This window comes from Manis javanica, chromosome X (genome assembly GCF_040802235.1).
Source record: "Manis javanica isolate MJ-LG chromosome X, MJ_LKY, whole genome shotgun sequence".
NCBI lineage: Eukaryota > Metazoa > Chordata > Mammalia > Pholidota > Manidae > Manis > Manis javanica.
In genome coordinates, this window is record NC_133174.1 from 58758033 (window position 1) to 58780645 (window position 22613).

General features: G+C 52.7%; 1 protein-coding gene across 1 annotated transcript; it reads left to right on the top strand.

Annotated features, from left to right (window-relative positions):
• Positions 1 to 1630: 1630 nt before the first annotated feature.
• MED12 (mediator complex subunit 12) lies at positions 1631 to 22536 on the top strand. Its single transcript, XM_073227979.1, has 45 exons — positions 1631 to 1964; positions 2496 to 2600; positions 2805 to 2996; positions 3132 to 3291; positions 3777 to 3958; positions 4137 to 4247; positions 4351 to 4605; positions 4970 to 5116; positions 5276 to 5375; positions 5466 to 5602; positions 5810 to 5941; positions 6276 to 6402; positions 6857 to 7086; positions 7462 to 7542; positions 7669 to 7839; positions 8032 to 8176; positions 8343 to 8393; positions 8722 to 8840; positions 9045 to 9188; positions 9631 to 9794; positions 10017 to 10148; positions 10562 to 10789; positions 10961 to 11105; positions 11278 to 11398; positions 11730 to 11831; positions 11931 to 12044; positions 12296 to 12471; positions 12649 to 12828; positions 13876 to 13947; positions 14391 to 14524; positions 14695 to 14856; positions 15111 to 15222; positions 15384 to 15473; positions 15938 to 16047; positions 16298 to 16433; positions 16693 to 16854; positions 17823 to 18197; positions 18430 to 18580; positions 18707 to 18903; positions 19076 to 19153; positions 19246 to 19463; positions 21040 to 21277; positions 21632 to 21784; positions 21973 to 22054; positions 22261 to 22536. The coding sequence occupies exons 1-45, from the start codon at positions 1866 to 1868 to the stop codon at positions 22302 to 22304; spliced, it is 6564 nt and encodes a 2187-aa protein (XP_073084080.1). The 5' UTR covers positions 1631 to 1865; the 3' UTR covers positions 22305 to 22536.
• The last annotated feature ends 77 nt before the right edge of the window (positions 22537 to 22613 follow it).

A 22613-nucleotide genomic window follows, 5' to 3' on the forward strand; every position in this document is an offset into this window, starting at 1 on the left:
AATCTCTGCCAAAGCTCTACTGTCTGAGCTGGATGGAAAATACAGACTTGGCTCCTATGGGCACATATATAGTTGTCTCTCTTCTGACCTAATCCAAACCAGAATATCCAATCCACCTTTAGCTGCTGCCTGAGTGGGGTCCCTGTTGAGACTTAGTGAGGAGGTCTAACTTAGAACTAGATTCTGGAAATGAAGGAACAATATCAGCTTCAAATTCATCTTCACCTAAATCTGCTTCTTCTTCCTGTGTTCCCTATCTCAGTTAATGATATAATCACCCTCTTGGTCATCTTCAATTCCTCTCTGTCTCTCACCCTGAGAATCCAATCAGCTGTCTTTCTGTGGTGTCTGGACCAGCAGTGTCCTCCTTTGCATGACCACAGCCACCGTGCTAAATCAGTCTTTCATTCCCTTTAGTCATAATTATTACTAGAACTCTTTCTAAAGGTCCCCTGCTCTCTGACCTCTTCATCTTCTTGCCAGATTGATTTATGTTCCCCCCAAAACACAGAGCTGATTGGAGACACTACTTACATAAATTGTTTATTCCATAAACATTTACCAAGGCTTTTAATATGTGCCAAGCTCTGTGCTTATGTTCTAACCCATCCTAATTTTCTGTGGGTTAAGATTCCTCAGGGTTACCTTGAATGTTACCTCCTCTGATAAGTTTTCCTCACCTGCCTGATCAGAATTCATTTTTCTTCCCACGGTGATTCAATCGCATTTTGTTACTGTTACTTTTGCTATTTGCTAGTCTTACTATTTCTTATTTCTTATTATTTGTTACTGCCGTTGTAGCACTGTCTTCTCATGAAGGCAATGCAGCCATAGAAAGAATACTAGCTCGAGTCACGAAAAAATCATCTTCACTCTGTTTACTCAGTACCTGTATACTATCAAGCAAGTGAAACTTCACTCTGAAAATCAGTTTTCTCACCCACAAATGGGAACAATAATCCCTAATTCAAGGGTCTGTTTGCGGATTCAAGGAGATAATGTCTGAAAAGCATTTGACATTTGATAGCAAGGGCTCTCAACCTGGAGCTCATGGACACTTAGGGGGAAATACACCTGATGAGTTTCAGGCGGTCTAATACTCTCGCTGGGAAGTAGCTAACATTTTTTCTGTCTCCATGTGCATTTTTCTGAGAAGGGCCGCAGCTGCCATCAGCATCTTAAAGGGTTTGTGAATCAAAAAAGGTTAAGAACCTTAGCACTAGGCCATAAAGACCTTGAGGCATTAGAGCCAGCCTTCCAGGGGTTTAACAGGTGCTTTTTTATGCATAGTTTCTAATCTTCGCAGCAGTCCTGTGAAGGGGGGCATTAGCATACCCGTTTTTCAGATGTGGAAAGCAAGAACCAAGGAAGTGGTTTGGAAAAGGCAGAGTTCTTAACCAATGCAAATACTATTGAGCGCCTATTCTTGGCCAAGAATTGAGCTGGGCGCTGGGAACCAGCTCCCGTCAGAGCTCAGCCCCGCGGCTGCCTCCCTCCTTGGAGGCTCACTCCCCAGCTCCGCGCAGGGTGGAGCGACGTTTCTCAGACACTCGCTGAGCAAACTCGTCTCTGGCCGCTGGCTTAAGGTTCTCCGGGCGCGGAGCTCCGCCCCACGACGGGCCGGGCCCCGCCTCCGCGCAGTCGTATTGTCCGACGGTTGCCGGCTGCCCTCGGTTTCCCTCGGTTGTTTCCGGCAATGGTCGAGAGTTTCTCCCTTGCCCCCTGTTGTCTCTCGGCTGCCGTCCTCGCACCCGCCTTCCCTCTCCTTAGCTCGCTCTTCGGCTCCCTCCTCCTCCTTCTCCTCCTCTTCCTCCTCCCCCCTCTGTCGGGCCGGCTGGCGCCTCCGGCGCCACGGGCTGGGCAAGATGGCGGCCTTCGGGATACTGAGCTACGAACACCGGCCGCTGAAGCGGCCGCGGCTGGGGCCTCCTGATGTGTACCCTCAAGATCCCAAACAGAAGGAGGTGCGTTCAAAAATCGGGGTTCGCCAGGGGCCAGGGCCCGGCGATCAACAGAGGAGGAAGCATTGATGGCTTGGGGAAGGGGGGGGCGGGGCGGTTTTGTGGGAGCGCAAGTCCCGAAAGGGAGAAGAGTAAAGTGGCCTGGTGCGGGAGAGTGGGACCTGGTGGCGGGTGGGAGTCCTGGCTGTGGATAGAGAACGATATAAGGGCCACGCTGGAGGCGCCCCCTTCTCCACACACACCCCTCAGAAAGTTGTCTCCGGCAGCTTGGTGAGCTAGGGCTGCTTGCAAGGGAAGAGTGATGTTGAGCGGCAGTGCCCTGGGTGGCTGGGAATCTTAGTGACTGTAGGGATGAGGGTGGGGTGGAGATGAATATAAGGGCCCAGCTTTCAGTAACAATCTGTTCTGCTCAGAATCTGCCCCCTACCTTTTTTCCCCGTTGTTCCCTTTTTTTTTTTTTTACCTGCTCTGGTCTCCCACCACCACCACCCCCCAAGAAGAAAAAAAGCTAAATTGTTGGGTTTTCTGCCTCAGGATGAACTGACAGCCTTGAATGTAAAACAAGGTTTCAATAACCAGCCTGCTGTCTCTGGGGATGAGCATGGCAGTGCCAAGAATGTCAACTTCAATCCTGCCAAGGTGAGACAACCCTGCTAGGCTGAACAAAAAGGCTGGAAGAATCTGAGGAGCAAAGGCCCTGGGTTGGGAAGACTTAAAGGGATGACCCAAACGGCTGAGTTTCCCTTCATAACCTAATGCTACCACATTAGCATTTGCTGCTCAAAGGCACGACCACCTCTCTGCCCCTTCTTCCCACCCTAAGGTGCAGTTTTCTTCCCTCAGATCAGTTCCAACTTCAGCAGCATTATTGCAGAGAAGTTACGTTGTAACACCCTCCCTGACACTGGTCGCAGGAAGCCCCAAGTGAACCAGAAGGACAACTTCTGGCTGGTGACTGCCCGATCCCAGAGTGCCATTAACACCTGGTTCACTGACCTGGCTGGCACCAAACCACTCACACAACTAGCCAAAAAGGTGAGGTACTGTTTCCTCTTCTTTGGGCCAAGGTGGTGACTGTGGGTACCAATTATCCCCCTATTCCCAGATTAAGCACATGGATGCCAGCTCGGGGTGGTAACAGAGGTCTCCCTATTTGCAATGTCCATCTAGGTCCCCATTTTCAGTAAGAAGGAAGAAGTGTTTGGGTACTTAGCCAAATACACAGTGCCTGTGATGCGGGCCGCCTGGCTCATCAAGATGACCTGTGCCTACTATGCAGCAATCACTGAGACCAAGGTTAAGAAGAGACATGTTGTTGACCCTTTCATGGGTGAGTAACTGCAAATACCAGGGATCCCACCACTACTTGCTTCAAGGAGTGATAGACCCTTGGAATTATTCTCCTTGCTCATCTGTATTCCTTGCCTCTGCTTTTATCTTGCATTCACTCACTTAGGAAATGAATATCTTGAGTATCTGCTGTGTGCACGTACTGGGCAACAAAGATGACTGGTACCTAATCCCTGCCCTTAGGATGCTCATAGTCTGGTAGGGATGCTAAGGCATATGCATGAATCACATAGTTAAATACAGAAAGTAGCAAGTGTCAAAGAAGAGGCAGAAGGTTCCTTGAGACTTCAGTGGACAGAAAGATTACTTTCTTTTGGGAACACCTAGGAAGGCTTTAAGGAAGGTGGCATTTGACTACAGTGAGGATGAATAGGATACAGAAGTATGGTGATTGGAGGTGCGGGACTATAGGTGTTGTAGGCAGAGGGACTGTATCAAATAGCCCTTTTCCCATCTCTCCCCTAGAATGGACTCAGATCATCACCAAGTACTTATGGGAGCAGCTGCAAAAGATGGCAGAATACTACAGGCCAGGGCCTGCAGGAAGTGGGGGCTGTGCTTCCACTATAGGGCCCTTGCCCCATGATGTAGAAGTGGCAATCCGACAATGGGACTACAATGAGAAGCTGGCTATGTTCATGTTTCAGGTAGGAAGCAGGACGTGTTTTGCAGGGCATGGCTTTGAGCCTGATCTGGCACTCTGCTAGTATAGAACAGAATTGCCTGCCACCTAGTCCCAGTTGTGGTTCTCTTTGTCCTTTCATTTACTTTGCCTGCCTCATCTCTGCTAGTCCCTGGGCTCACCTAATACCCTTCCACCCATAGGATGGAATGCTGGACAGACATGAGTTCCTGACCTGGGTGCTTGAGTGTTTTGAGAAAATCCGCCCTGGAGAGGATGAATTGCTTAAACTGCTGCTGCCCCTGCTGCTTCGAGTAAGGCCTAGGATTTGGGGGTGTCTAGGGAGGATTTGAGGAGGAATAAGACAGCAATATCTCTTGGAGAGAACTGGGGGTTTTGATCAACATGTCTTCACAGTACTCTGGGGAGTTCGTTCAGTCTGCGTACCTTTCCCGCCGCCTCGCCTACTTCTGTACCCGGAGACTGGCCCTGCAGCTGGATGGCGTGAGCAGCCACTCATCTCATGTTATGTCTGCTCAGTCAACAAGCACACTGCCCACCACCCCTGCACCTCAGCCCCCAGCTAGCAGCACCCCCTCTGCACCCTTTAGTGACCTGCTGATGTGCCCTCAGCACCGGCCTCTGGTTTTTGGCCTCAGCTGTATCCTTCAGGTTGGTAGTGGGAAGGCCTGCAGAAGTAATGAGAGGCAGTGGAAGAGCTGGGTGCCCATGCTGGAGAAAGGGGCTGATTCTCAGCTGGAGGTGGGAGGAGGCCCTGAGGCCCTGTTTGGAGGCTGTTGCTTCTCATCCATGGGGTGTTAGCTCCTTTCCAGAAGGTTAGCTTCCGTCCAGGGCTAGAGAGTAGGCCCAAAGTCTTTCAGGGGAGTGCATGAGCAGAGGAGTTCAGAGATGGCATGATGCCACCCTAAGAACTCCAATAACTCTGGATCAGAAATTTAAGAGTTGGGTCTTATAATGGGATTCTAGCAAGATAGCCATGGCAGCTGAGTCTGACTTAACTGTTCCTGTCTGGCAGACCATCCTCCTGTGTTGTCCTAGTGCTCTGGTTTGGCACTACTCACTGACTGATAGCCGAATCAAGACTGGCTCGCCACTTGACCACCTGCCTATTGCCCCCTCCAACCTACCCATGCCAGAGGGCAACAGTGCCTTCACTCAGCAGGTAAGTCTCTAGTAGCCTGGTAGCCCCAGATTGGGATGTGAGGCTATATTACTCATTCAGAAATCCTGAATTGGAGTCTGGTAGTGTTCTTTTAGGCTGCGGCCCTGGCCTTTGGTATGCTTGGGTACATCCTTAAAGCCTTCCTTTTCAATATTGCAGGTCCGTGCAAAGTTGCGGGAGATTGAGCAGCAGATCAAGGAGCGTGGACAGGCAGTTGAGGTTCGCTGGTCTTTTGATAAGTGCCAGGAAGCTACTGCAGGTGGGTGCCAGAGGACAGATAGTGAGAAGGATGTTTGAGGAAAGGATAGCGCCTCTCGTTAAAGCCCCCTTTACCACTCATCCTCCTTAGGCTTCACCATTGGGCGGGTGCTCCATACTCTGGAAGTGCTGGATAGCCATAGTTTCGAGCGCTCTGACTTCAGCAACTCTCTTGACTCCCTCTGTAACCGTATCTTTGGATTGGGACCTAGCAAGGACGGGCACGAGGTAAAGAAAAGGGGAATATAAGGAGCAAAAAACATTGCAAGAGCAGCAGTGTGTCTGAGGGGAGGCATGGTGAGGCACTGAAACCAGGGGATGTCTGGAGAGACCAACTCATTGGACCTGGGATGGGGCCCAGTCCTGAAGAAACTGTAACTCGGTTCTCGGTCCCCAACCCCACCTTACTCATCCCTGTCTTCCCTTGGTCTCCAGATCTCCTCAGATGATGATGCTGTGGTATCATTACTGTGTGAATGGGCCGTCAGCTGCAAGCGTTCTGGCCGGCATCGTGCAATGGTGGTGGCCAAGCTGCTGGAGAAGAGACAGGCAGAGATTGAGGCTGAGGTTAGGGGGCCGAGATGAGAGATCACGACCAACTGACAGGGCTGGGGCAGGTGGACTGGAGATGGATTGAGCTGGTAGCAGGACCCAGCTTGACATTGTGAGGAAAGAAGTGGAAAGTGGAGGGCATAGATGGAGATAGCAAGTGGATTGGTGTCAGAGTTAGAGTAGCCATCGAGGCTTCATTTGGGAGGCACTGAAGAAAATGGAGGTCAGAGGGGACTGAAGTGAAAAGCTTGGGGGTGAAGGCAAAACCAGTGGTGGTTCAAGGAATACACATGGAGGAGGGAATACACAGGTAAAAACTAATCCTACAGTTTGTTGTCTTACCTTACAGCGTTGTGGAGAATCCGAAGCTGCAGATGAGAAGGGTTCCATTGCCTCTGGCTCCCTTTCTGCTCCTAGTGCTCCCATTTTCCAGGATGTCCTCCTGCAGTTTCTGGATACACAGGCTCCCATGCTGAGTATGAACCCCCGGCCACCCTCCAATTACCTCTGCCTAAACTCAGTTACCTGGCACTGTCAGCAGAAAGCATAATAAAGGGCCTCTGGTATATATTTCCTTCTTGGGCTCTGTTGTGCAGAATGACTTTTGGACATAATTCTAGTCTCTGATCATCGTACAGTTTAACAGGATAGAAAGAGAGAGAGAGAAGCATAAAAACAAGAACAGGCAGTCATGGCCTTTTCACATAGAGATAGCCGCAGCAGAGGTGCTGTATTCCCTTTATGAGATGGTGTGGGGCAGGAGGCAGGGTAACCGAGCATACACTATGGCTCATCAGTTTTGGTGTTTCTGGTTGTTTGTTTTCTTGCGTATCTCAAGTACTCTAGGAGCACTGGGCCTTGGGTGTACCCCCTCTCTGCCCATCTCTTTGGTGCCCCCCTAACTCATCTTTTCTCCTTCCTTCCTGCCAGCTGACCCCCGAAGTGAGAGCGAGCGGGTGGAATTCTTTAATCTGGTACTGCTGTTCTGTGAGCTGATTCGACATGATGTTTTCTCTCACAACATGTACACCTGCACCCTGATCTCCCGAGGGGATCTTGCCTTTGGAGCCCCTGGTCCCCGGCCTCCCTCTCCCTTTGACGACCCTGGTGATGATCCAGAGCGCAAGGAGGCTGAGGGCAGTAGCAGTAGCAAGCTGGAGGTGAGTGGGCTCTTCCGTGCCCCAGGTAGTTCCTTCTGACCCGCCCATCTTCCTGGCTGCCAGAGTCCTCTGAGAATCCTTCACCTAATAAGAAGGTCGTATGTACTTAGGGCTTTGAGGCCTGCAAAGTACCCTCACATCAGTATTTTTTTTTCCATTGAATCCTTGCAACAGCACTGTGAGGTACTCTTATCCCCACTTTAAAGCTGAAGGAAACTAAGGCCTGTGCTAGTTAAGTGACCAGTCAAGGCTGGAATCTGAATCCTGTGCTTCCCAGGGTGGTCTCCTCTCTTCAACTCTGTCATCAGCTTTTCTGGGCAGTGAGGAGCAGCTCCCTGGGGCTAAAGCGACTTCACTTATGTTCTATGCCCTCAGGATCCAGGGCTCTCAGAGTCTATGGACATCGACCCTAGTTCCAGTGTACTCTTTGAGGATATGGAGAAACCAGATTTCTCAGTAAGTGAGATTGGGCTGTGCATGAATCCAGCTCCTAAGGTTCTCCATTGTGCCTCTTAGAGGATTTCTTTATGCCCCCTCATCCCCTTTTCTTCTAAACGTTCTGCCCTCTTGCCTTCCTCTTAGTTGTTCTCCCCAACCATGCCCTGTGAGGGGAAGGGCAGTCCATCCCCTGAGAAACCAGATGTTGAGAAAGAAGTGAAGCCCCCACCCAAGGAGAAGATAGAAGGGACCCTTGGGGTTCTTTATGACCAGCCGCGGCACGTGCAGTATGCCACCCACTTTCCCATCCCCCAGGTACTAGCCCCTGGCACCTCATGAGTGTCTGTTTTGAGGCCAGGTTTCTGCCCAAGTGGGGCTGGCACTGTTGTTGAGGGGGTGGCGTGCTGGGAAGGACTTGAGCATCAGGGTGATGCAGGGTATGGGGCATACTTTTAAGAGGAGGGGACGAGGTCCATGCCAGAGTCTGATGGTGCTGCTGGGATGCAGGAGGAGTCATGCAGCCATGAGTGCAACCAGCGGTTGGTCGTACTGTTTGGGGTGGGAAAGCAGCGAGATGATGCCCGCCATGCCATCAAGAAAATTACCAAGGATATCCTGAAGGTTCTGAACCGCAAGGGGACAGCAGAAACTGGTGGGTTTGAGGCTCCTTAAACAGGTCTCCCCTAAAGAGCACCCTAGTCAGTCTCCCCTTCCCCAGCATAGGGAACTCCTGATCACGTCCCAATATCCTGTCTCTTGGAGTCTCCTGAGAGCTCTAGTCCTTTTGAAACTTCCCCCCTCGTTCCCCCCCTCTGCAGACCAGCTTGCTCCTATTGTGCCTCTGAATCCTGGAGACCTGACATTCTTAGGTACCTCACAGTAAGCCCCGCACTGCCTGCCCTCCCTCCCCCACCCCTCCCTCTACCTAGTACCTCCCTGTACTGTTCCTCACAGGTCCACATAGTCTGTGGTCCTCAAAACCTATGCTTCAGTGTGCCTTTCCCTTCATCCTTCCATGACCCGCTCCTTGGCCCTCCCTTCCCTGCTTCTCTCTTCCTTCCCTCCTTCCCTCTCTCCCTCTTTTCCCCTATCCCTCCCTGCCTCCCATAGCCTTCCCTCCCCCCAACCCCCACCCTTCACCCCCATTAGCTAGTTATCTTCTCTGTCCTGACTTGCGCCTTCCAACTGTCCCCTCAGGTGGGGAGGATGGGCAGAAGCGGCGGCGCAACCGGCCTGAAGCCTTCCCCACTGCTGAAGATATCTTTGCTAAGTTCCAGCACCTTTCACATTATGACCAACACCAGGTCACGGCTCAGGTGTGGGCCTCAGTCAAGCCCCCTTTCCACATTCTGGCCTTCTGTCCCGTTTTGCTTTCCTCCTTATCTTCAATTCCCCCCCACCCCTGCCCCAGGCAGGCTAAGCCACCCAGTCTCATTCCTTCCACCATCATCCTTTCCTGTTTCCCTGGTTCTTCCCACCTCTCCCCTCCATTCCTTTCTCACTCCCACTGCCCTTATCAGGTCTCCCGGAATGTTCTGGAGCAGATCACGAGCTTTGCCCTTGGCATGTCATACCACTTGCCTCTGGTGCAGCATGTGCAGTTCATCTTTGACCTCATGGAATATTCCCTCAGCATCAGTGGCCTCATCGACTTTGCCATTCAGGTGGGGAAGTTGGGGATATAAGGGTGGAGGAAAGATTTTTGTACTATCTAGGGGCCTAAAGACAAGAGTGGAGGCTCCAGGCACTGTCCCAGGTTATTTGGAGAGCAGAAAGCCTAGCATGGGAGAGTGCAATGTGAGCTGAGGCAGCAGGAATAGAGATTCAAGTGGCCCAAGAGGTAAATTAGAGCACTGGGCACAGACTGTCCTCCCATGGTGGAGTTCATAGCATTGTATCCTGAGAGAAACTGCTTAGATCATTAATGTGGCACATATTGGTAATTGAATAAAGGACAGTGGCATATGGCACCAAGGCCCTTCTACACTTAGGCGGCTCCAGCAGGAAGGGGCTGGGGCCCGGCCTGGGCAGGTTTCTTGCAGGAAAGGGGTTACATATCACAGATGGGGCCTTTTCTCTTTTCTCACCGCGCCCCCACTCTGCTAGCTGCTGAATGAACTGAGTGTAGTTGAGGCTGAGTTGCTTCTCAAATCCTCGGATCTGGTGGGCAGCTACACTACCAGCCTATGCCTGTGCATCGTAGCTGTCCTGCGGCACTACCATGCCTGCCTCATCCTCAACCAGGACCAGATGGCTCAGGTCTTTGAGGGGTAAGTGTGGCTTCAGAATAACTGAGACACGCAGGGCTCTCATGCATGCTGGTGGAAGTGGCCCACAAAGAACATGCAGGGTTTGCACTGTGGGGAATGTCAGGCCATTTGGAATGGGAGGGTAGAGTATTGCCAGAAGACTTGGGTCTGTGTCCAGGGGCCTTTGTGCCCTGACCCCTGCACACCATCTACTGATCCTCTGGATGTTGCCCCTCATGATAGGCTATGTGGCGTAGTGAAGCATGGGATGAACCGGTCTGATGGCTCCTCTGCAGAACGCTGTATCCTTGCTTATCTCTATGATCTGTACACCTCCTGTAGCCATTTAAAGAGCAAATTTGGGGAGCTTTTCAGGTAAGAGAGGTGGGAGGTAAGGGGTAGAGAATGGGACCTGGTCCCATCTCCTTCCCATTACTGCCCAATTCAGGAGCAGAGTACCACCCAGGACCCTGCTGTCACTGCAGGATCATTTGGGGACTGTGTCCTCCAGGAGTTCTCAGTTCCTGAGGGTGGGCCTTCTTCCTCATCAGCCTTGCCTCCAGCCCACCTTTGCGGGGCCCACACTCCTCTTCCCTGTCTCCAGAGGCTCTTGTACCCTATTCTCACTGGATTCCTGTCTGGCCCAGTCTGCTTTGTCCCATCTCCCTTTTCTTGTCCCAAGGTCCCTGGTCCCTCACTATCTTTTTAAAATTTTTCTTCCCTCTCCTGCCCATCCCTCTTTCTCACCAGACCTTCAACACCACTGTCTCCTTCCCCCCTTCCTGCAGCGACTTCTGCTCAAAGGTGAAGAACACCATCTATTGCAACGTGGAGCCATCAGAATCCAACATGCGCTGGGCACCTGAGTTCATGATTGACACTCTGGAGAACCCTGCAGCTCACACCTTCACCTACACAGGGCTAGGCAAGAGTCTTAGTGAGAACCCTGCTAACCGCTACAGCTTTGTCTGCAATGCCCTTATGCACGTCTGTGTGGGGCACCATGACCCCGATAGGTATGGGGCGTACTGTGTGAGGAGTGGGCACCATGCTCCGCCTAAGTTGGGAGGGATGAGATGCTCGGGAGGTACTGCAACCTCATTATTGCTGGGTGGAGATGAAAAACTAATGACTCTGAGGTTTTGTGGCACCAGGTTTTTCCTGAGGGCATTTGTACTTCTCCCTAGGGTGAATGACATCGCAATCCTGTGTGCAGAGCTGACTGGATACTGCAAGTCCCTGAGTGCAGAATGGCTCGGAGTGCTCAAGGCCTTGTGCTGCTCCTCCAACAACGGCACTTGTGGGTTCAACGACCTCCTCTGCAATGTGGATGTGAGGCTCAAGGCAATGTCCTGCTGGGCCACAGGGCACTTACTGGGCCGTGGTTGTGGGCACAGTAATCAATGGTGTGGTAGGGCAAGGTTGTGCTGAGTGGATCCCTACCGCTGTGAGCAGGCAGCCTCTCTCCACACTAGTTGTGATGTCTGTCTGCTTTTTCCTGCAGGTCAGTGACCTGTCTTTTCACGACTCCCTGGCTACTTTTGTCGCCATCCTCATCGCTCGGCAGTGTTTGCTCCTCGAGGATCTGATTCGCTGTGCTGCCATCCCTTCGCTCCTTAATGCTGGTGAACTACCAATCTGGAGCCCAAATATCAATATATACTTGATGGCTACACCCTCATTGTTCAGTGTGAGGCTTGCTGGCATTACCAGAGGCCAGCACTGTGGTGTGCAGGCCACTAACCCTGCATTTGCAGCCCCAGTCTTTCCACTTTTTGACCCTTTGAGGCACTCCTCTTCTGCTACAGAACGGCCCACTGGCCCACCTCTCCTCCAGCATTATCTTGGGTTTTCTCCTGTCACCTGGCCTGTCTCCCCTCCAGACCCCCAACATCCACAGGCCCATATTCAGTCTGCCTTTATCCTTCCTCACTTGCTGTCTTCCTTTTTTTTTAGCTTGTAGCGAACAGGACTCTGAGCCTGGAGCTCGGCTTACCTGCCGCATCCTCCTCCACCTTTTCAAGACACCTCAACTCAATCCTTGCCAGTCAGATGGAAGTAAGTGACCCCAGTCTGAGCCTGCCAGCAGTAAAAAGTGTGGCTACCCCAGCCCCACCGTTTCTCCTGTGCTTGCCCTGACTTCAGCTCCCTCCGCAGACAAGCCTGCTGTGGGAATCCGCTCCTCCTGTGACCGCCACCTGCTGGCTGCCTCCCAGAACCGCATCGTGGATGGAGCTGTGTTTGCTGTTCTCAAGGCTGTGTTTGTACTTGGTATGGGGGTAGGAAGGGAGTGGCACCAGAAGTGTGTATAGGGTGGAGCACCAGCTAAGCTACAAAGGGCAGTCTTTCTCTCTCCTGAAGATGGTCTCTCTGACTTTTGGGGAGGAGAGGAGGGAGGGAGGTGTATTTCTGTCCTGGAGGGCGGGCATTGGTGAGTTGCTGCCTCTGTGGGTCCAGGGTCTGTCTCCACACAGGGTTTGGATCTCACTCTGCCCTCCCTGTCTCCTGCCTGTGAACCACAGGGGATGCGGAACTGAAGGGTTCAGGCTTCACTGTGACAGGTGGAACAGAAGAACTTCCAGAGGAGGAGGGAGGAGGTGGCAGTGGCGGGCGGAGGCAGGGTGGCCGCAACATCTCTGTGGAGACGGCCAGTCTGGATATCTATGCCAAGTACGTGCTCCGCAGCATCTGCCAACAGGTCAGTCCCACCTCCCCCCACCCCTGAACGCCTGTGTATGATACAGTCCTGTTTTAAGCCAGACAGTGCCACCTCCCTGCTACACACTGTGGCCCTTGCCAAACCCTGGTCTATCACCCTTATTCCTCACCCAGCCCCTCCCTGGGTGCCCCAGCCCCTGATAATCAGCTTCTTCAGGAATGGGTAGGAGAACGGTGCCTTAAGTCGCTGTGTGAGGACAGCAATGACCTCCAAGACCCAGTGCTGAGCAGCGCCCAGGCCCAGCGCCTCATGCAGCTCATCTGTTACCCACACCGACTGCTGGACAGTGAGGATGGGGAGAACCCCCAGCGGCAGCGCATTAAGCGCATTCTTCAGGTGGGCAAGGTGGTTGGGGGTTTGGGGGCAGCAGCAGGACCATAGCTTATGGTGAAACAGGGAGACCTTGAGAGGAAAATAGGGGGAGTTAAGTTGGAAGACAAACAAGGACATGGGCGCAAGGTGTGGAGAGAAAAGGCTCTAGCGTGGGTTTAGAAGTCCAGCCAATACAGTCTAGACTCTGGAGTCAACTGTTAGGTGAGGGCGCAGCTGTTTGGAGTGGGACTGTAGCTTATCAGTGGGGATCATAATCTGGGCCTAGTTTTTAGCCTTGTATGGCTGGCATTTTGGGCATGGCTCAGCCATGAAGAGTTAACACCACTGAACAGCTGCTACTTACTGAGTGTCTGCTTCCTGCCGGGTACTGTGCTCAGCACTCAATGTACATTTTTTCATTTAATCTTCCCAGCCCTGGGAAGTAGGAATGAGTACCCCCATTTGACCAGTGAGGAAACTGAGACTTGGAGAGGTTAAATAACTTGCCCAAGGCCACACAGCTAGTAAGTTTAGAGTCAGTATGTGAATCCAGGAATGCCTGGGCCCTTTCCGCTTTGCCATGCTGCTTCAAACATTCAGGTGACTGGAGGGTGGGAAAATAAAATATTTGAGGAAAAGCTAAAGAAATGAGGTCTCTACAGCACAGGGGAGATAATGCTGATGACACATTAACGAACAGTAGCCTTTGGGTCTGTAAAGGACCTTGAGCAGTGGTTTAAAACAGGAGAGGCAAGCTTCAGTCTTTTAACATCAAGTATTTGGGTTAAGCATTAAGCAGAACTTCCTGATGTGAGAAAGGTGAGATTCTGAAACAGGAAACTAGGGAGAGATGGGAAATACTTCCTGAACCACTTTCAGAATGGGAGATATTTTCCAACCATTTTGGATGATTTAAGTATAATCCTTCCTAAATGGGGACATAGAGGTCCCTTTTGGACCTTCAAGCATGTGTGATACAAGGCTGTGGGAAATCAGGAACTGGCCCCAGGAAGACGAGTGGCCAAGGGTGACATGAGGATGACTAGTTTGGGGATGGGGTCTCTGTCACAGAACTTGGACCAGTGGACCATGCGCCAGTCTTCCTTGGAGCTGCAGCTCATGATCAAGCAAACCCCTAACAATGTGAGCAGTGCCTGGGCCCCCTCTTCCCTATGCTCACTTCCTGATCCATGTGTCAGGGAGGCGGACCACTGTGGAAGAATCAAGTCCTGCCCTTGGGTTCTTGAACCAAAAGAGATAAGAGAGGGTGGGAAGATGGCAAGCCTGTGGGGCTGATGATTAAGGGAAATGTGTTGGGAGTATTGGGGCTTGGAGCTGTGGGGAAAGGTTTTGGTGGCAGTGAAGGAGGCTCTTTCTATGGCCACAACCACAATGGGGTGTGTAAAGGAAAAGACAGCAGGGAATTGGAGAAATGTGAAGGTGCTGGTGGGCACAACTTCCAGCAGCATTGTGTCCCTACCCTCCTAACATCCTCCACAGAGGCCTTCCTCTGCTCCCATTTCCCATCTGTTTTCCTTCACCCCCAGCTACCTATTTAGCACCCCTGTGCCTTTCATCCTCCCCAGGAGATGAACTCCCTCTTAGAGAACATTGCCAAGGCCACAATCGAGGTTTTCCAACAGTCAGCGGAGACAGGGTCATCATCTGGAAATACTGCAAGCAACATGCCCAGCAGCAGCAAGACCAAGCCCGTGCTCAGGTTGGGGATGAATGTGTGAGGGCCCATGCCCCTGCAGGCTGCTCTTCTAGTAGTATAAACAATCTCAGCCCCACAGAGAGACCCGGCAGGCCTGTCCGCAAAGGAGAGGTTGGTCTGTGCCGGCCTCGCCAGGCTCCTCTGTGACTCTGTGTACTCCACCTGTCCTCCAGCTCTCTGGAGCGCTCTGGTGTATGGCTGGTGGCCCCCCTCATTGCTAAACTGCCCACCTCGGTCCAGGGGCATGTGTTAAAGGCCGCTGGGGAGGAACTGGAGAAGGGCCAGCACCTTGGTTCCTCTTCCCGCAAAGAACGTGATCGACAAAAGCAGAAGAGGTAAGGTGACTGTCAGGGGCTTGGACTGAGGGCTAGAAAGTAGAGGAGGCCCTGGGAAGAAGAAAAGTTGGGGTTCGAGGTGTGAGGAGAAAAACCATAGGAAAGTTGAAAATCAGAGGATGAGAGTGGGCATGGTTGAGCAAGAGGCTAGGTGGAAAGACAATAGAGTCAGGGGCTTGGAGGAATCAGGTTGGGAATGGTCTGAGCTACAGCCCACCATCCTGTTCTCTTCTCTCTTTCCCTGCCTTCTCTAGCATGTCCTTGCTGAGCCAGCAGCCCTTCTTGTCCCTGGTGCTGACATGTCTGAAAGGGCAGGATGAACAACGGGAGGGACTCCTTACCTCCCTCTACAGCCAGGTGCACCAGGTACAGGTCTCTGGGCCACAGATCCAGGCAGGAGTGTTGAGAAGGATGCACCCAAGAGGCCACTGTGTACCCAGAACCTACTTTCTGATGAACACCTTGGGTGTGCTCTGGGATGGGAACAAGAATCTCTCTGAGCTGTGTTACACTTGCTTCTGTCTTAGATTGTGAATAATTGGCGAGATGACCAGTACTTAGATGATTGCAAACCAAAGCAGCTGATGCATGAGGCTCTCAAACTGCGGCTCAACCTGGTGAGAGGTGGGGCTAGGGAGAAGGAATCGTGTGGGCCTAGGACTGCAGAGTGAAGGAGCCCCACAGGAGGGCACGGGGAACAGGGGGCATGGGTGCTGCTGGGTCTTCAAGCATTAACCCAGCTCTCCTGAAGGACATAGGACCTCAGAGTGGTTAAGGAGACTGGAGCCTTGCAGGGAGCTGGATTCTGGCTGGGCCCTCAAAGCCCTAGAAAGCCATTGTGGAATGTTGACTGAAATACTGGACACATTGTTTAGGCCACCTCCCACCATTTTATAAGTGTGGAAACCAAGGCCCTGAGTAGTCAAGTCATTGGCCTGAGATCGTGTAGCAAATCATAGGTACAACTGGAATGTGACTTCAGGGTCCTAAGTCGCACACACCCCAGGTTCTAATCTAAGCTTCTCCTAGACTCTGGGCTTCACAGCCATGCCATCTGACTGGCTTGCTGTGGCCCTGACAGGTGGGGGGCATGTTTGACACAGTGCAGCGCAGCACCCAGCAGACCACAGAGTGGGCTGTACTCCTGCTGGAGATCATCATCAGCGGCACTGTTGACATGCAGTCCAACAAGTAAAACATCCCCACCCCTCCCTTCAGTTTTGTGCCCTGGAGGGTCCCCTTCCCCCACACCAGGTGCTTGACCCACTGGGACTTGTGTGGCCCATGCTACAGAGCCTGCCCGCAGACCTGGGTTCTCCATGCATTTTGGCACCCTGGGGATGCTGTCTTAAGCCCTGCTCCCTGCCTGTGTCCCACCCTGAGGCCTTTGTATCTCTTAACCTCTTTCCTCTCTGCTTTGCTCCATGGCTCCCTGTCACAGTGAGCTCTTTACCACTGTGTTGGACATGCTGAGCGTGCTCATCAATGGGACCCTGGCTGCGGACATGTCCAGCATCTCTCAAGGCAGCATGGAGGAAAACAAGCGTGCCTACATGAACCTGGTGAAGAAGCTGCGGGTGAGTCGAGGTGGCAAGGGCCAGGCTCGGGGGACAAGAAGAGCGTGCCCTCTCCCCTGACCTTGCATGTGCTGCCTGCCCCAGGGACTTTGTTCTGGCCAGAGCCCTACCCTTCCCCTTTATGGCCCTTTGTTCTTTGCTATTCAGACAGGGAGGATTTACTGTCTTCTTCACACCAGGTTCTGTGCTGTTCCCTGAGACTTCCCACCCCTCTTTTTCTGTGTCTTTGAACCCTTGTCCCACCTTCCTGTGCCTGCAGAAAGAGTTGGGGGAGCGCCAGTCAGACAGTCTGGAAAAAGTACGCCAGCTGCTGCCACTGCCCAAGCAGACCCGAGATGTCATCACATGTGAGCCACAGGGCTCCCTGATTGACACCAAGGGCAACAAGATCGCGGGCTTCGATTCCATCTTCAAGAAGGAGGCAAGTTCCGTTGTCTTCCTGTCCCCAACCCCCTTTTTCCCCTTTGGGCACCAGCTTACCCTGCACCAGCCTTGTAGCTGCAGCAGGCTCACCAAGCCCGGGAATTGTCGGTCCTTGCCTGTGAGAGCTGTCTCGGGGGTGTTGAGCTGATCACTCACCATTCCTTATGTTTCTTCTCTCCATCTCAGGAGCCTCACCCTCTCCTTGGTCTCTCCCTTCTCCCTGCCCACCTCCCACCACCTGTACCCACCTTTTCACATACCATACATTTTTCAGCATCCCCACCCCTCTTTCCTCAGCCCCACCTGCTTTCTGTCCTCCTCCACCCCAGCCTGCACCCCACCCATCTGTCTGGCTGATAGCCTGTATCTCTCCCCCAAGTCCACCCAGCTCTGCCTAGTTTCTCTGTCCCCACCGTGTGTCAGTCGCAGTATTTGTTGAGTGGCCATAATCACTGTGTAAAGTAGAGAGGGAGAGGAAAAAGAAAGAGGATGCAGAGTTTAAAATCTGAAGTCCAACCCATGCATATATACATTGTCTTTGTTTCTTTCCAGCTCATCTGTCTGTCTCAGTGTCTCTGTCCCACTCTCTGCCTGTCTCATACTTTGCCTTTCTTTGTTTCTGTCTACCTGTCTCTGCCTGACTCTCTCTCTCTGCCTGTCTTTGGTCAATGCCTTTTCTCTCTCTCTGACTTCCTGTTTCTTTCTGTTTGTCAGAATGTCAGTGTCTGTCTCTAGGTCTCTGTCTCTCTGCTTCCCCTGTCCCCTCCATTGCTCTCTTGCCTCCTAACTCTCTTCCGTGCATGTTTTGTGTGTCTGAGTCCATTTGTCTTCCTCACCGTCTCCCTGAATCTGCCCATGACTTTTTTCTTTCGTTGTCAAGATATTTTCCCCTCTCCTACAAGGCTCAAGGTCTGTCTTCTGTTTCCCACGTCTCAACAGCTAACTGTTTCTCCTTTTCTGGAGCAGGGTCTACAGGTCTCCACCAAACAAAAAATCTCCCCCTGGGATCTTTTTGAGGGCTTGAAGCCGTCAGCACCGCTCTCTTGGGGCTGGTTTGGGACAGTCCGGGTTGACCGGCGAGTGGCCCGAGGAGAGGAGCAGCAGCGATTGCTGCTCTACCACACCCACCTGAGGCCCCGGCCCCGTGCCTACTACCTGGAGCCCCTGCCACTGCCACCAGAAGATGAGGAACCTCCTGCTCCCACCCTGCTAGAGCCTGAGAAGAAGGCTCCAGAGCCCCCCAAAACTGACAAGCCCGGGGCTGCTGCCCCCAGTACTGAGGAACGCAAGAAGAAGTCCACCAAGAGCAAGAAACGCAGCCAGCCAACCGCCAAGGCAGAGGTTAGTACTGCTGCTACCACCATTATGTTCCTTCCACAGCCTGGCTCCCTCCACAACTCTAGAGGTCCAGGTCTTGATTTTTGGGCAGGTGTGAGGGTATGTGGGGAAGGGGTGCCCTTAGAATTACAAAAATCAAGCATGTAGATCCAGCTCCTCTTAACACCCCTGCCCTACTTCACCACAGCCCACCCAGCTCCAGCCCACTCACTTTTCTCCCCTGCTGTCAACACAGGAGTATAGCATGGGCCCTGGGCGGAGTGGCCCCTATGGTGTGACGGTGCCTCCAGATCTCCTGCACCATGCTAACCCTGGCTCTATATCCCACTTGAGCTACAGGCAGGGCTCCATGGGCCTGTACACCCAAAACCAGCCACTGCCTGCAGGTGAGCACCAGCCACAGGGAGGAGGGAGATGCTGGAACTCCTCTGAGGGGCTGTGGGTGAGCAGGACAATGAGCAGGGGATAGAGGGATGAGGAGCCTAGAGAGGTCAGCCCACTTCTCTTTCCAGGTGGCCCTCGTGTGGACCCCTACCGCCCTGTGCGGTTACCAATACAGAAGATGCCAACCCGATCCCCTTACCCGGGAGTACTGCCCACAGCCATGACTGGCATCATGGGACTGGATCCCTCCTCTTACAAGACCTCTGTGTACCGACAGCAGCAGCCTGCGGTGCCCCAAGGACAGCGCCTTCGCCAACAGCTCCAGGCAAAGATAGTGAGAGGGGCAGTGGGGGTCCATCAGGGAGAGGGGCTTTTGAGGGTCTCAGGGCAGAGGAGACACTTGGGATCCTCACAAGGACTTGCAGAGCGGGAGATGCAGGAAATAAGATGGCAGAAAGCTGTTCCCTGAGTTTGAGTTTGTCTCCTTTTCTCTTCAGCAGAGTCAGGGGATGTTAGGACAGTCCTCTGTCCACCAGATGACTCCCAGCTCCTCCTATGGCTTGCAGACCTCCCAGGTACGGGCATGAGATGGTGATGATCAGGGGGCTTGAAGTAAGCTGCTCCACATGCTCCCGGCTCTGACTCCCTCTCCCCTCCTCCCCTCCAGGGCTATACTTCTTACGTTTCCCATGTGGGATTGCAACAACACACAGGCCCCGCAGGTACCATGGTGCCCCCCAGCTACTCCAGCCAGCCTTACCAGAGCACCCACCCTTCTACCAATCCTACTCTTGTAGATCCTACTCGCCATCTTCAGCAGCGGCCCAGTGGCTATGTGCACCAGCAGGCCCCAACCTATGGACATGGGCTGACCTCCATTCAGAGGTACCCAGGGGAGCATCAGGGGGCAGGGGGGCCACTGTGAAGATATAGTGTGGTGTGAGGGAACATTTGACTTGAGGAAACTTGTTTCTAGAGGTGAGACTGGAAGGTGGTCAGACTTGTGGTGCCTTTGAAGGATAGCTGCAATTTGGATTTGTGGAGAGAAGGAGAGGGAAAGGAGTCCCATACTAGTCAAAACTTGAGATGTGAAGAACACTTATCTGACCACATAGCCTATTGCCACAAAATGCCAGAGCTAGAAGGCACCCTTGCAACCAATATTCTCACACCTACTTCCCCAGCATTTCTTCAAGACCCAGAGAGGGAAAATTATTTATGCTTTGATAAGGAACAATCTGGGGTTCATAGACGGTGTGTATGATAAAGGGCCATTGAGCCAGTGTGGGACAGTTAAACATGGGAGTGGACTGACAAATGAATCCTCCCATTGTGCTGCATGTCAGTAAGGCCTTAGTTAAGTCATTGTAATCACATCTTGAGGCTCTGCTACATAGGATTTAGAACACTTTTGGGGTGGGCCAAAGGAAAAGTCCTTTACTTTCGACTACCAACTGTGTCGCCAGCACTGTGCTAGGACTGGGTGGGATGAAGAAAGATTTAAAAACCTTCAGAGTCCCTCACCACAAAGAGTTCATGCTAGAGTTGGGGAGATGAGACTTACACAGAAGAACATTTAGAGAACACAGAAAAGACGCAGTCAGTGGTGCCCTGTGTGGTAAAACAGGAATTCAGAAAAAGGGTGCAGTAATATCTGGGTGGGGCAGAATCATCATAGAAAGTTCCGGGAAGGTGGTCAGACTTGTAGTGCCTTTGAAGGATAGCTGTGATTTGGATTTGCGGAGAGAAGGGGAAGGAAGAGAGTCGCAGGTGAAGACATGGGGCCTGGAACGAGCAGGATGGCTTGGAGGGCGTGGGAAGAAGAGTTTGGATGGAGTGAGTGTAAAGTTCCCATGCCAGGAAGGTAAGCAGCAGGGGATAGGCCAGGAGTGGGCAGGCCCTCAGAATGCTTGGTGCAGAATTGACACATGATCCCAGAAGGACTCTCCTGGCCAGGAAGGTGATAAGACAAGCTGGGCGTGTTGCAGGCTTGCTTTGGGATATGTGGAGATAGGATGCATACGGAAGGTGAGAGAACACTGGAGACAGGGGGCCCAGCCGGGGCCCAGCCAGTCGCTTGTTGCAATGATAGACACACTGGGGACAGGAAGGCAGAGGGAGAAGAATTCAATAGTCCTTCAGACCCTGAAATATTCTTGGGGACCAGCAACAAGAGAAACCCCCTCTGTGAGTGTTCACAGAATGCCTATCCTGTGCCCAGACTCTTTTTCACTCTCACCAAATTCCTAATTGTGAAGGTTATGAGACATTAAAATGGGGTGCTGTCTTTGCCCCTTATTCCCCACCCTAGAAATCTTGTCAGAACCCAAATAGGCCCTCCTGGTTAGTGATAGGAAGGGTGAATGAAATGACTTAAGGTTCCTTTCAGGTCAGGGCCATGGGGCTTATACCTGCCTCTTCCCTCCCTGTATCTTGACCTTTGAACCTCTCATCTTTGTAGGTTTTCACACCAGGCACTGCAGCAAGCGCCCATGATGGGTACTATGGCTCCGCTGGGCACCCAGGGTGTCCAGGCCAGTGTCCGGTCAGCTTCCATCCTGCCTGAGCAGCAGCAGCAACAGCAGCAGCAGCAGCAGCAGCAGCAGCAGCAACAGCAGCAACAGCAGCAGCAGCAGCAGCAGCAACAGCAGCAGCAACAGTACCACATCCGGCAGCAGCAGCAGCAACAGATCCTGCGGGTAAGGCCCTGGCATTTCATCTGGGACTGGGCAACCCAGGGAGGACAGGAACAAGCTCCTCCAGGTTATCCAGACTGAACAAGGCAGTATACGTAGAGCACCCAGCACAGTGGCTGGCATGGCAGGGACTTAAGAAGTTTGTTCCCTCCCCTCCCTGTGTTGTTTCTTGGGGTGCTGGTGGGGAAAGCTGGGCTCATCCTTGGGTATTCCAGAGTTAGTTTGCTCTGCGGTTCTCTGAGGTTGGCAGGTGGTGGACCCAGATTTCCCTCCTTGCTGTTGCTTCCCCCACCTTAACCACTCCCCAGCTAAAATGCGGCTCCCTGACTCTCAGCAATCTCTCTCATGTTTTCGCAGCAGCAGCAGCAGCAGCAGCAGCAGCAGCAGCAGCAGCAGCAGCAGCAGCAGCAGCAGCAGCAGCAGCAGCAGCAAGCACACCAACAGCAGCAGCAGCAGCAGCAGCAGCAGCAGCAGCAGACGGCTCCCCCCCAGCCCCAGTCCCAACCTCAGGTAGCTGCTGGACTACAGCTCCAGGCTCAGGGACAGCTGCCTGGGTTGGACACACAGCCAGCAAACTGGGCTGGGGACAGAGGGTAGAGGTGGGAGGCAAGGCACGGCACACTAAGAGGGGTCAGGAGATGTTAACAAAGGATGTGGAAGCTTCAAGTTCAATCTTCTACTTCTGGTTTCCACCTCAGTTCCAGCGGCAGGGGCTTCAGCAGACGCAGCAACAGCAGCAGACAGCAGCTTTGGTCCGGCAACTCCAACAACAGCTCTCCAGTAAGCCCACCTGCCTTCCCACGGAGACCCCATGGAATAATGGAGGGTGGGGCACAGAGAGCCCAGGTGGTGGCTCCAGGCCCAGGGTGTGTGTGGGGGGCAAGCATTGCATTCTGTCCCTTCCCTTAGTATCTGAATAACTTTTCTCAGGTATATCCCACCCCCTGCTTGGTCTCCCACTCCTGATGTGCTCTGGTTTTTCACAGATACCCAGCCACAGCCCAGTACCAACATATTTGGACGCTACTGAGCCACTTGGAGGATCTGCTTGTGCACTGGATGTGGCCCCATCCTTTCCTCTTCATTCCCCATCCCCTGCCTGGACTAGCACCAGTAGTGGTTGGGGCTTTTCCCTCAGGCTCCATTTTTAATGAGTTTTTAGTATTTTTGTTAATGTGAGGCATTGAGCTGTTGGGTTTTGTATATTATTTGTATAGAGACCCCAGAGCTGTTGCACCCAATACACAGAGCTTCTTTGCAAAGGGAGTGTGTGAATTCTGCATGTCCGGGAAAGGTGGGCTCTCAGGAGAGTGCTGGGGGCTGCGCCTACAAGTCAGAC

Bases quoted from the DNA above. Each gene is read 5' to 3' on its own strand.
- MED12 (XM_073227979.1), top strand. From the start codon at position 1,866: ATGGCGGCCTTCGGGATACTGAGCTACGAACACCGGCCGCTGAAGCGG. The intron at 3,959-4,136 runs GTAGGAAGCAGG...TTCCACCCATAG, and splicing joins TGGCTATGTTCATGTTTCAG to GATGGAATGCTGGACAGACA. The intron at 18,904-19,075 runs GCAAAGATAGTG...TTTTCTCTTCAG, and splicing joins GCCTTCGCCAACAGCTCCAG to CAGAGTCAGGGGATGTTAGG.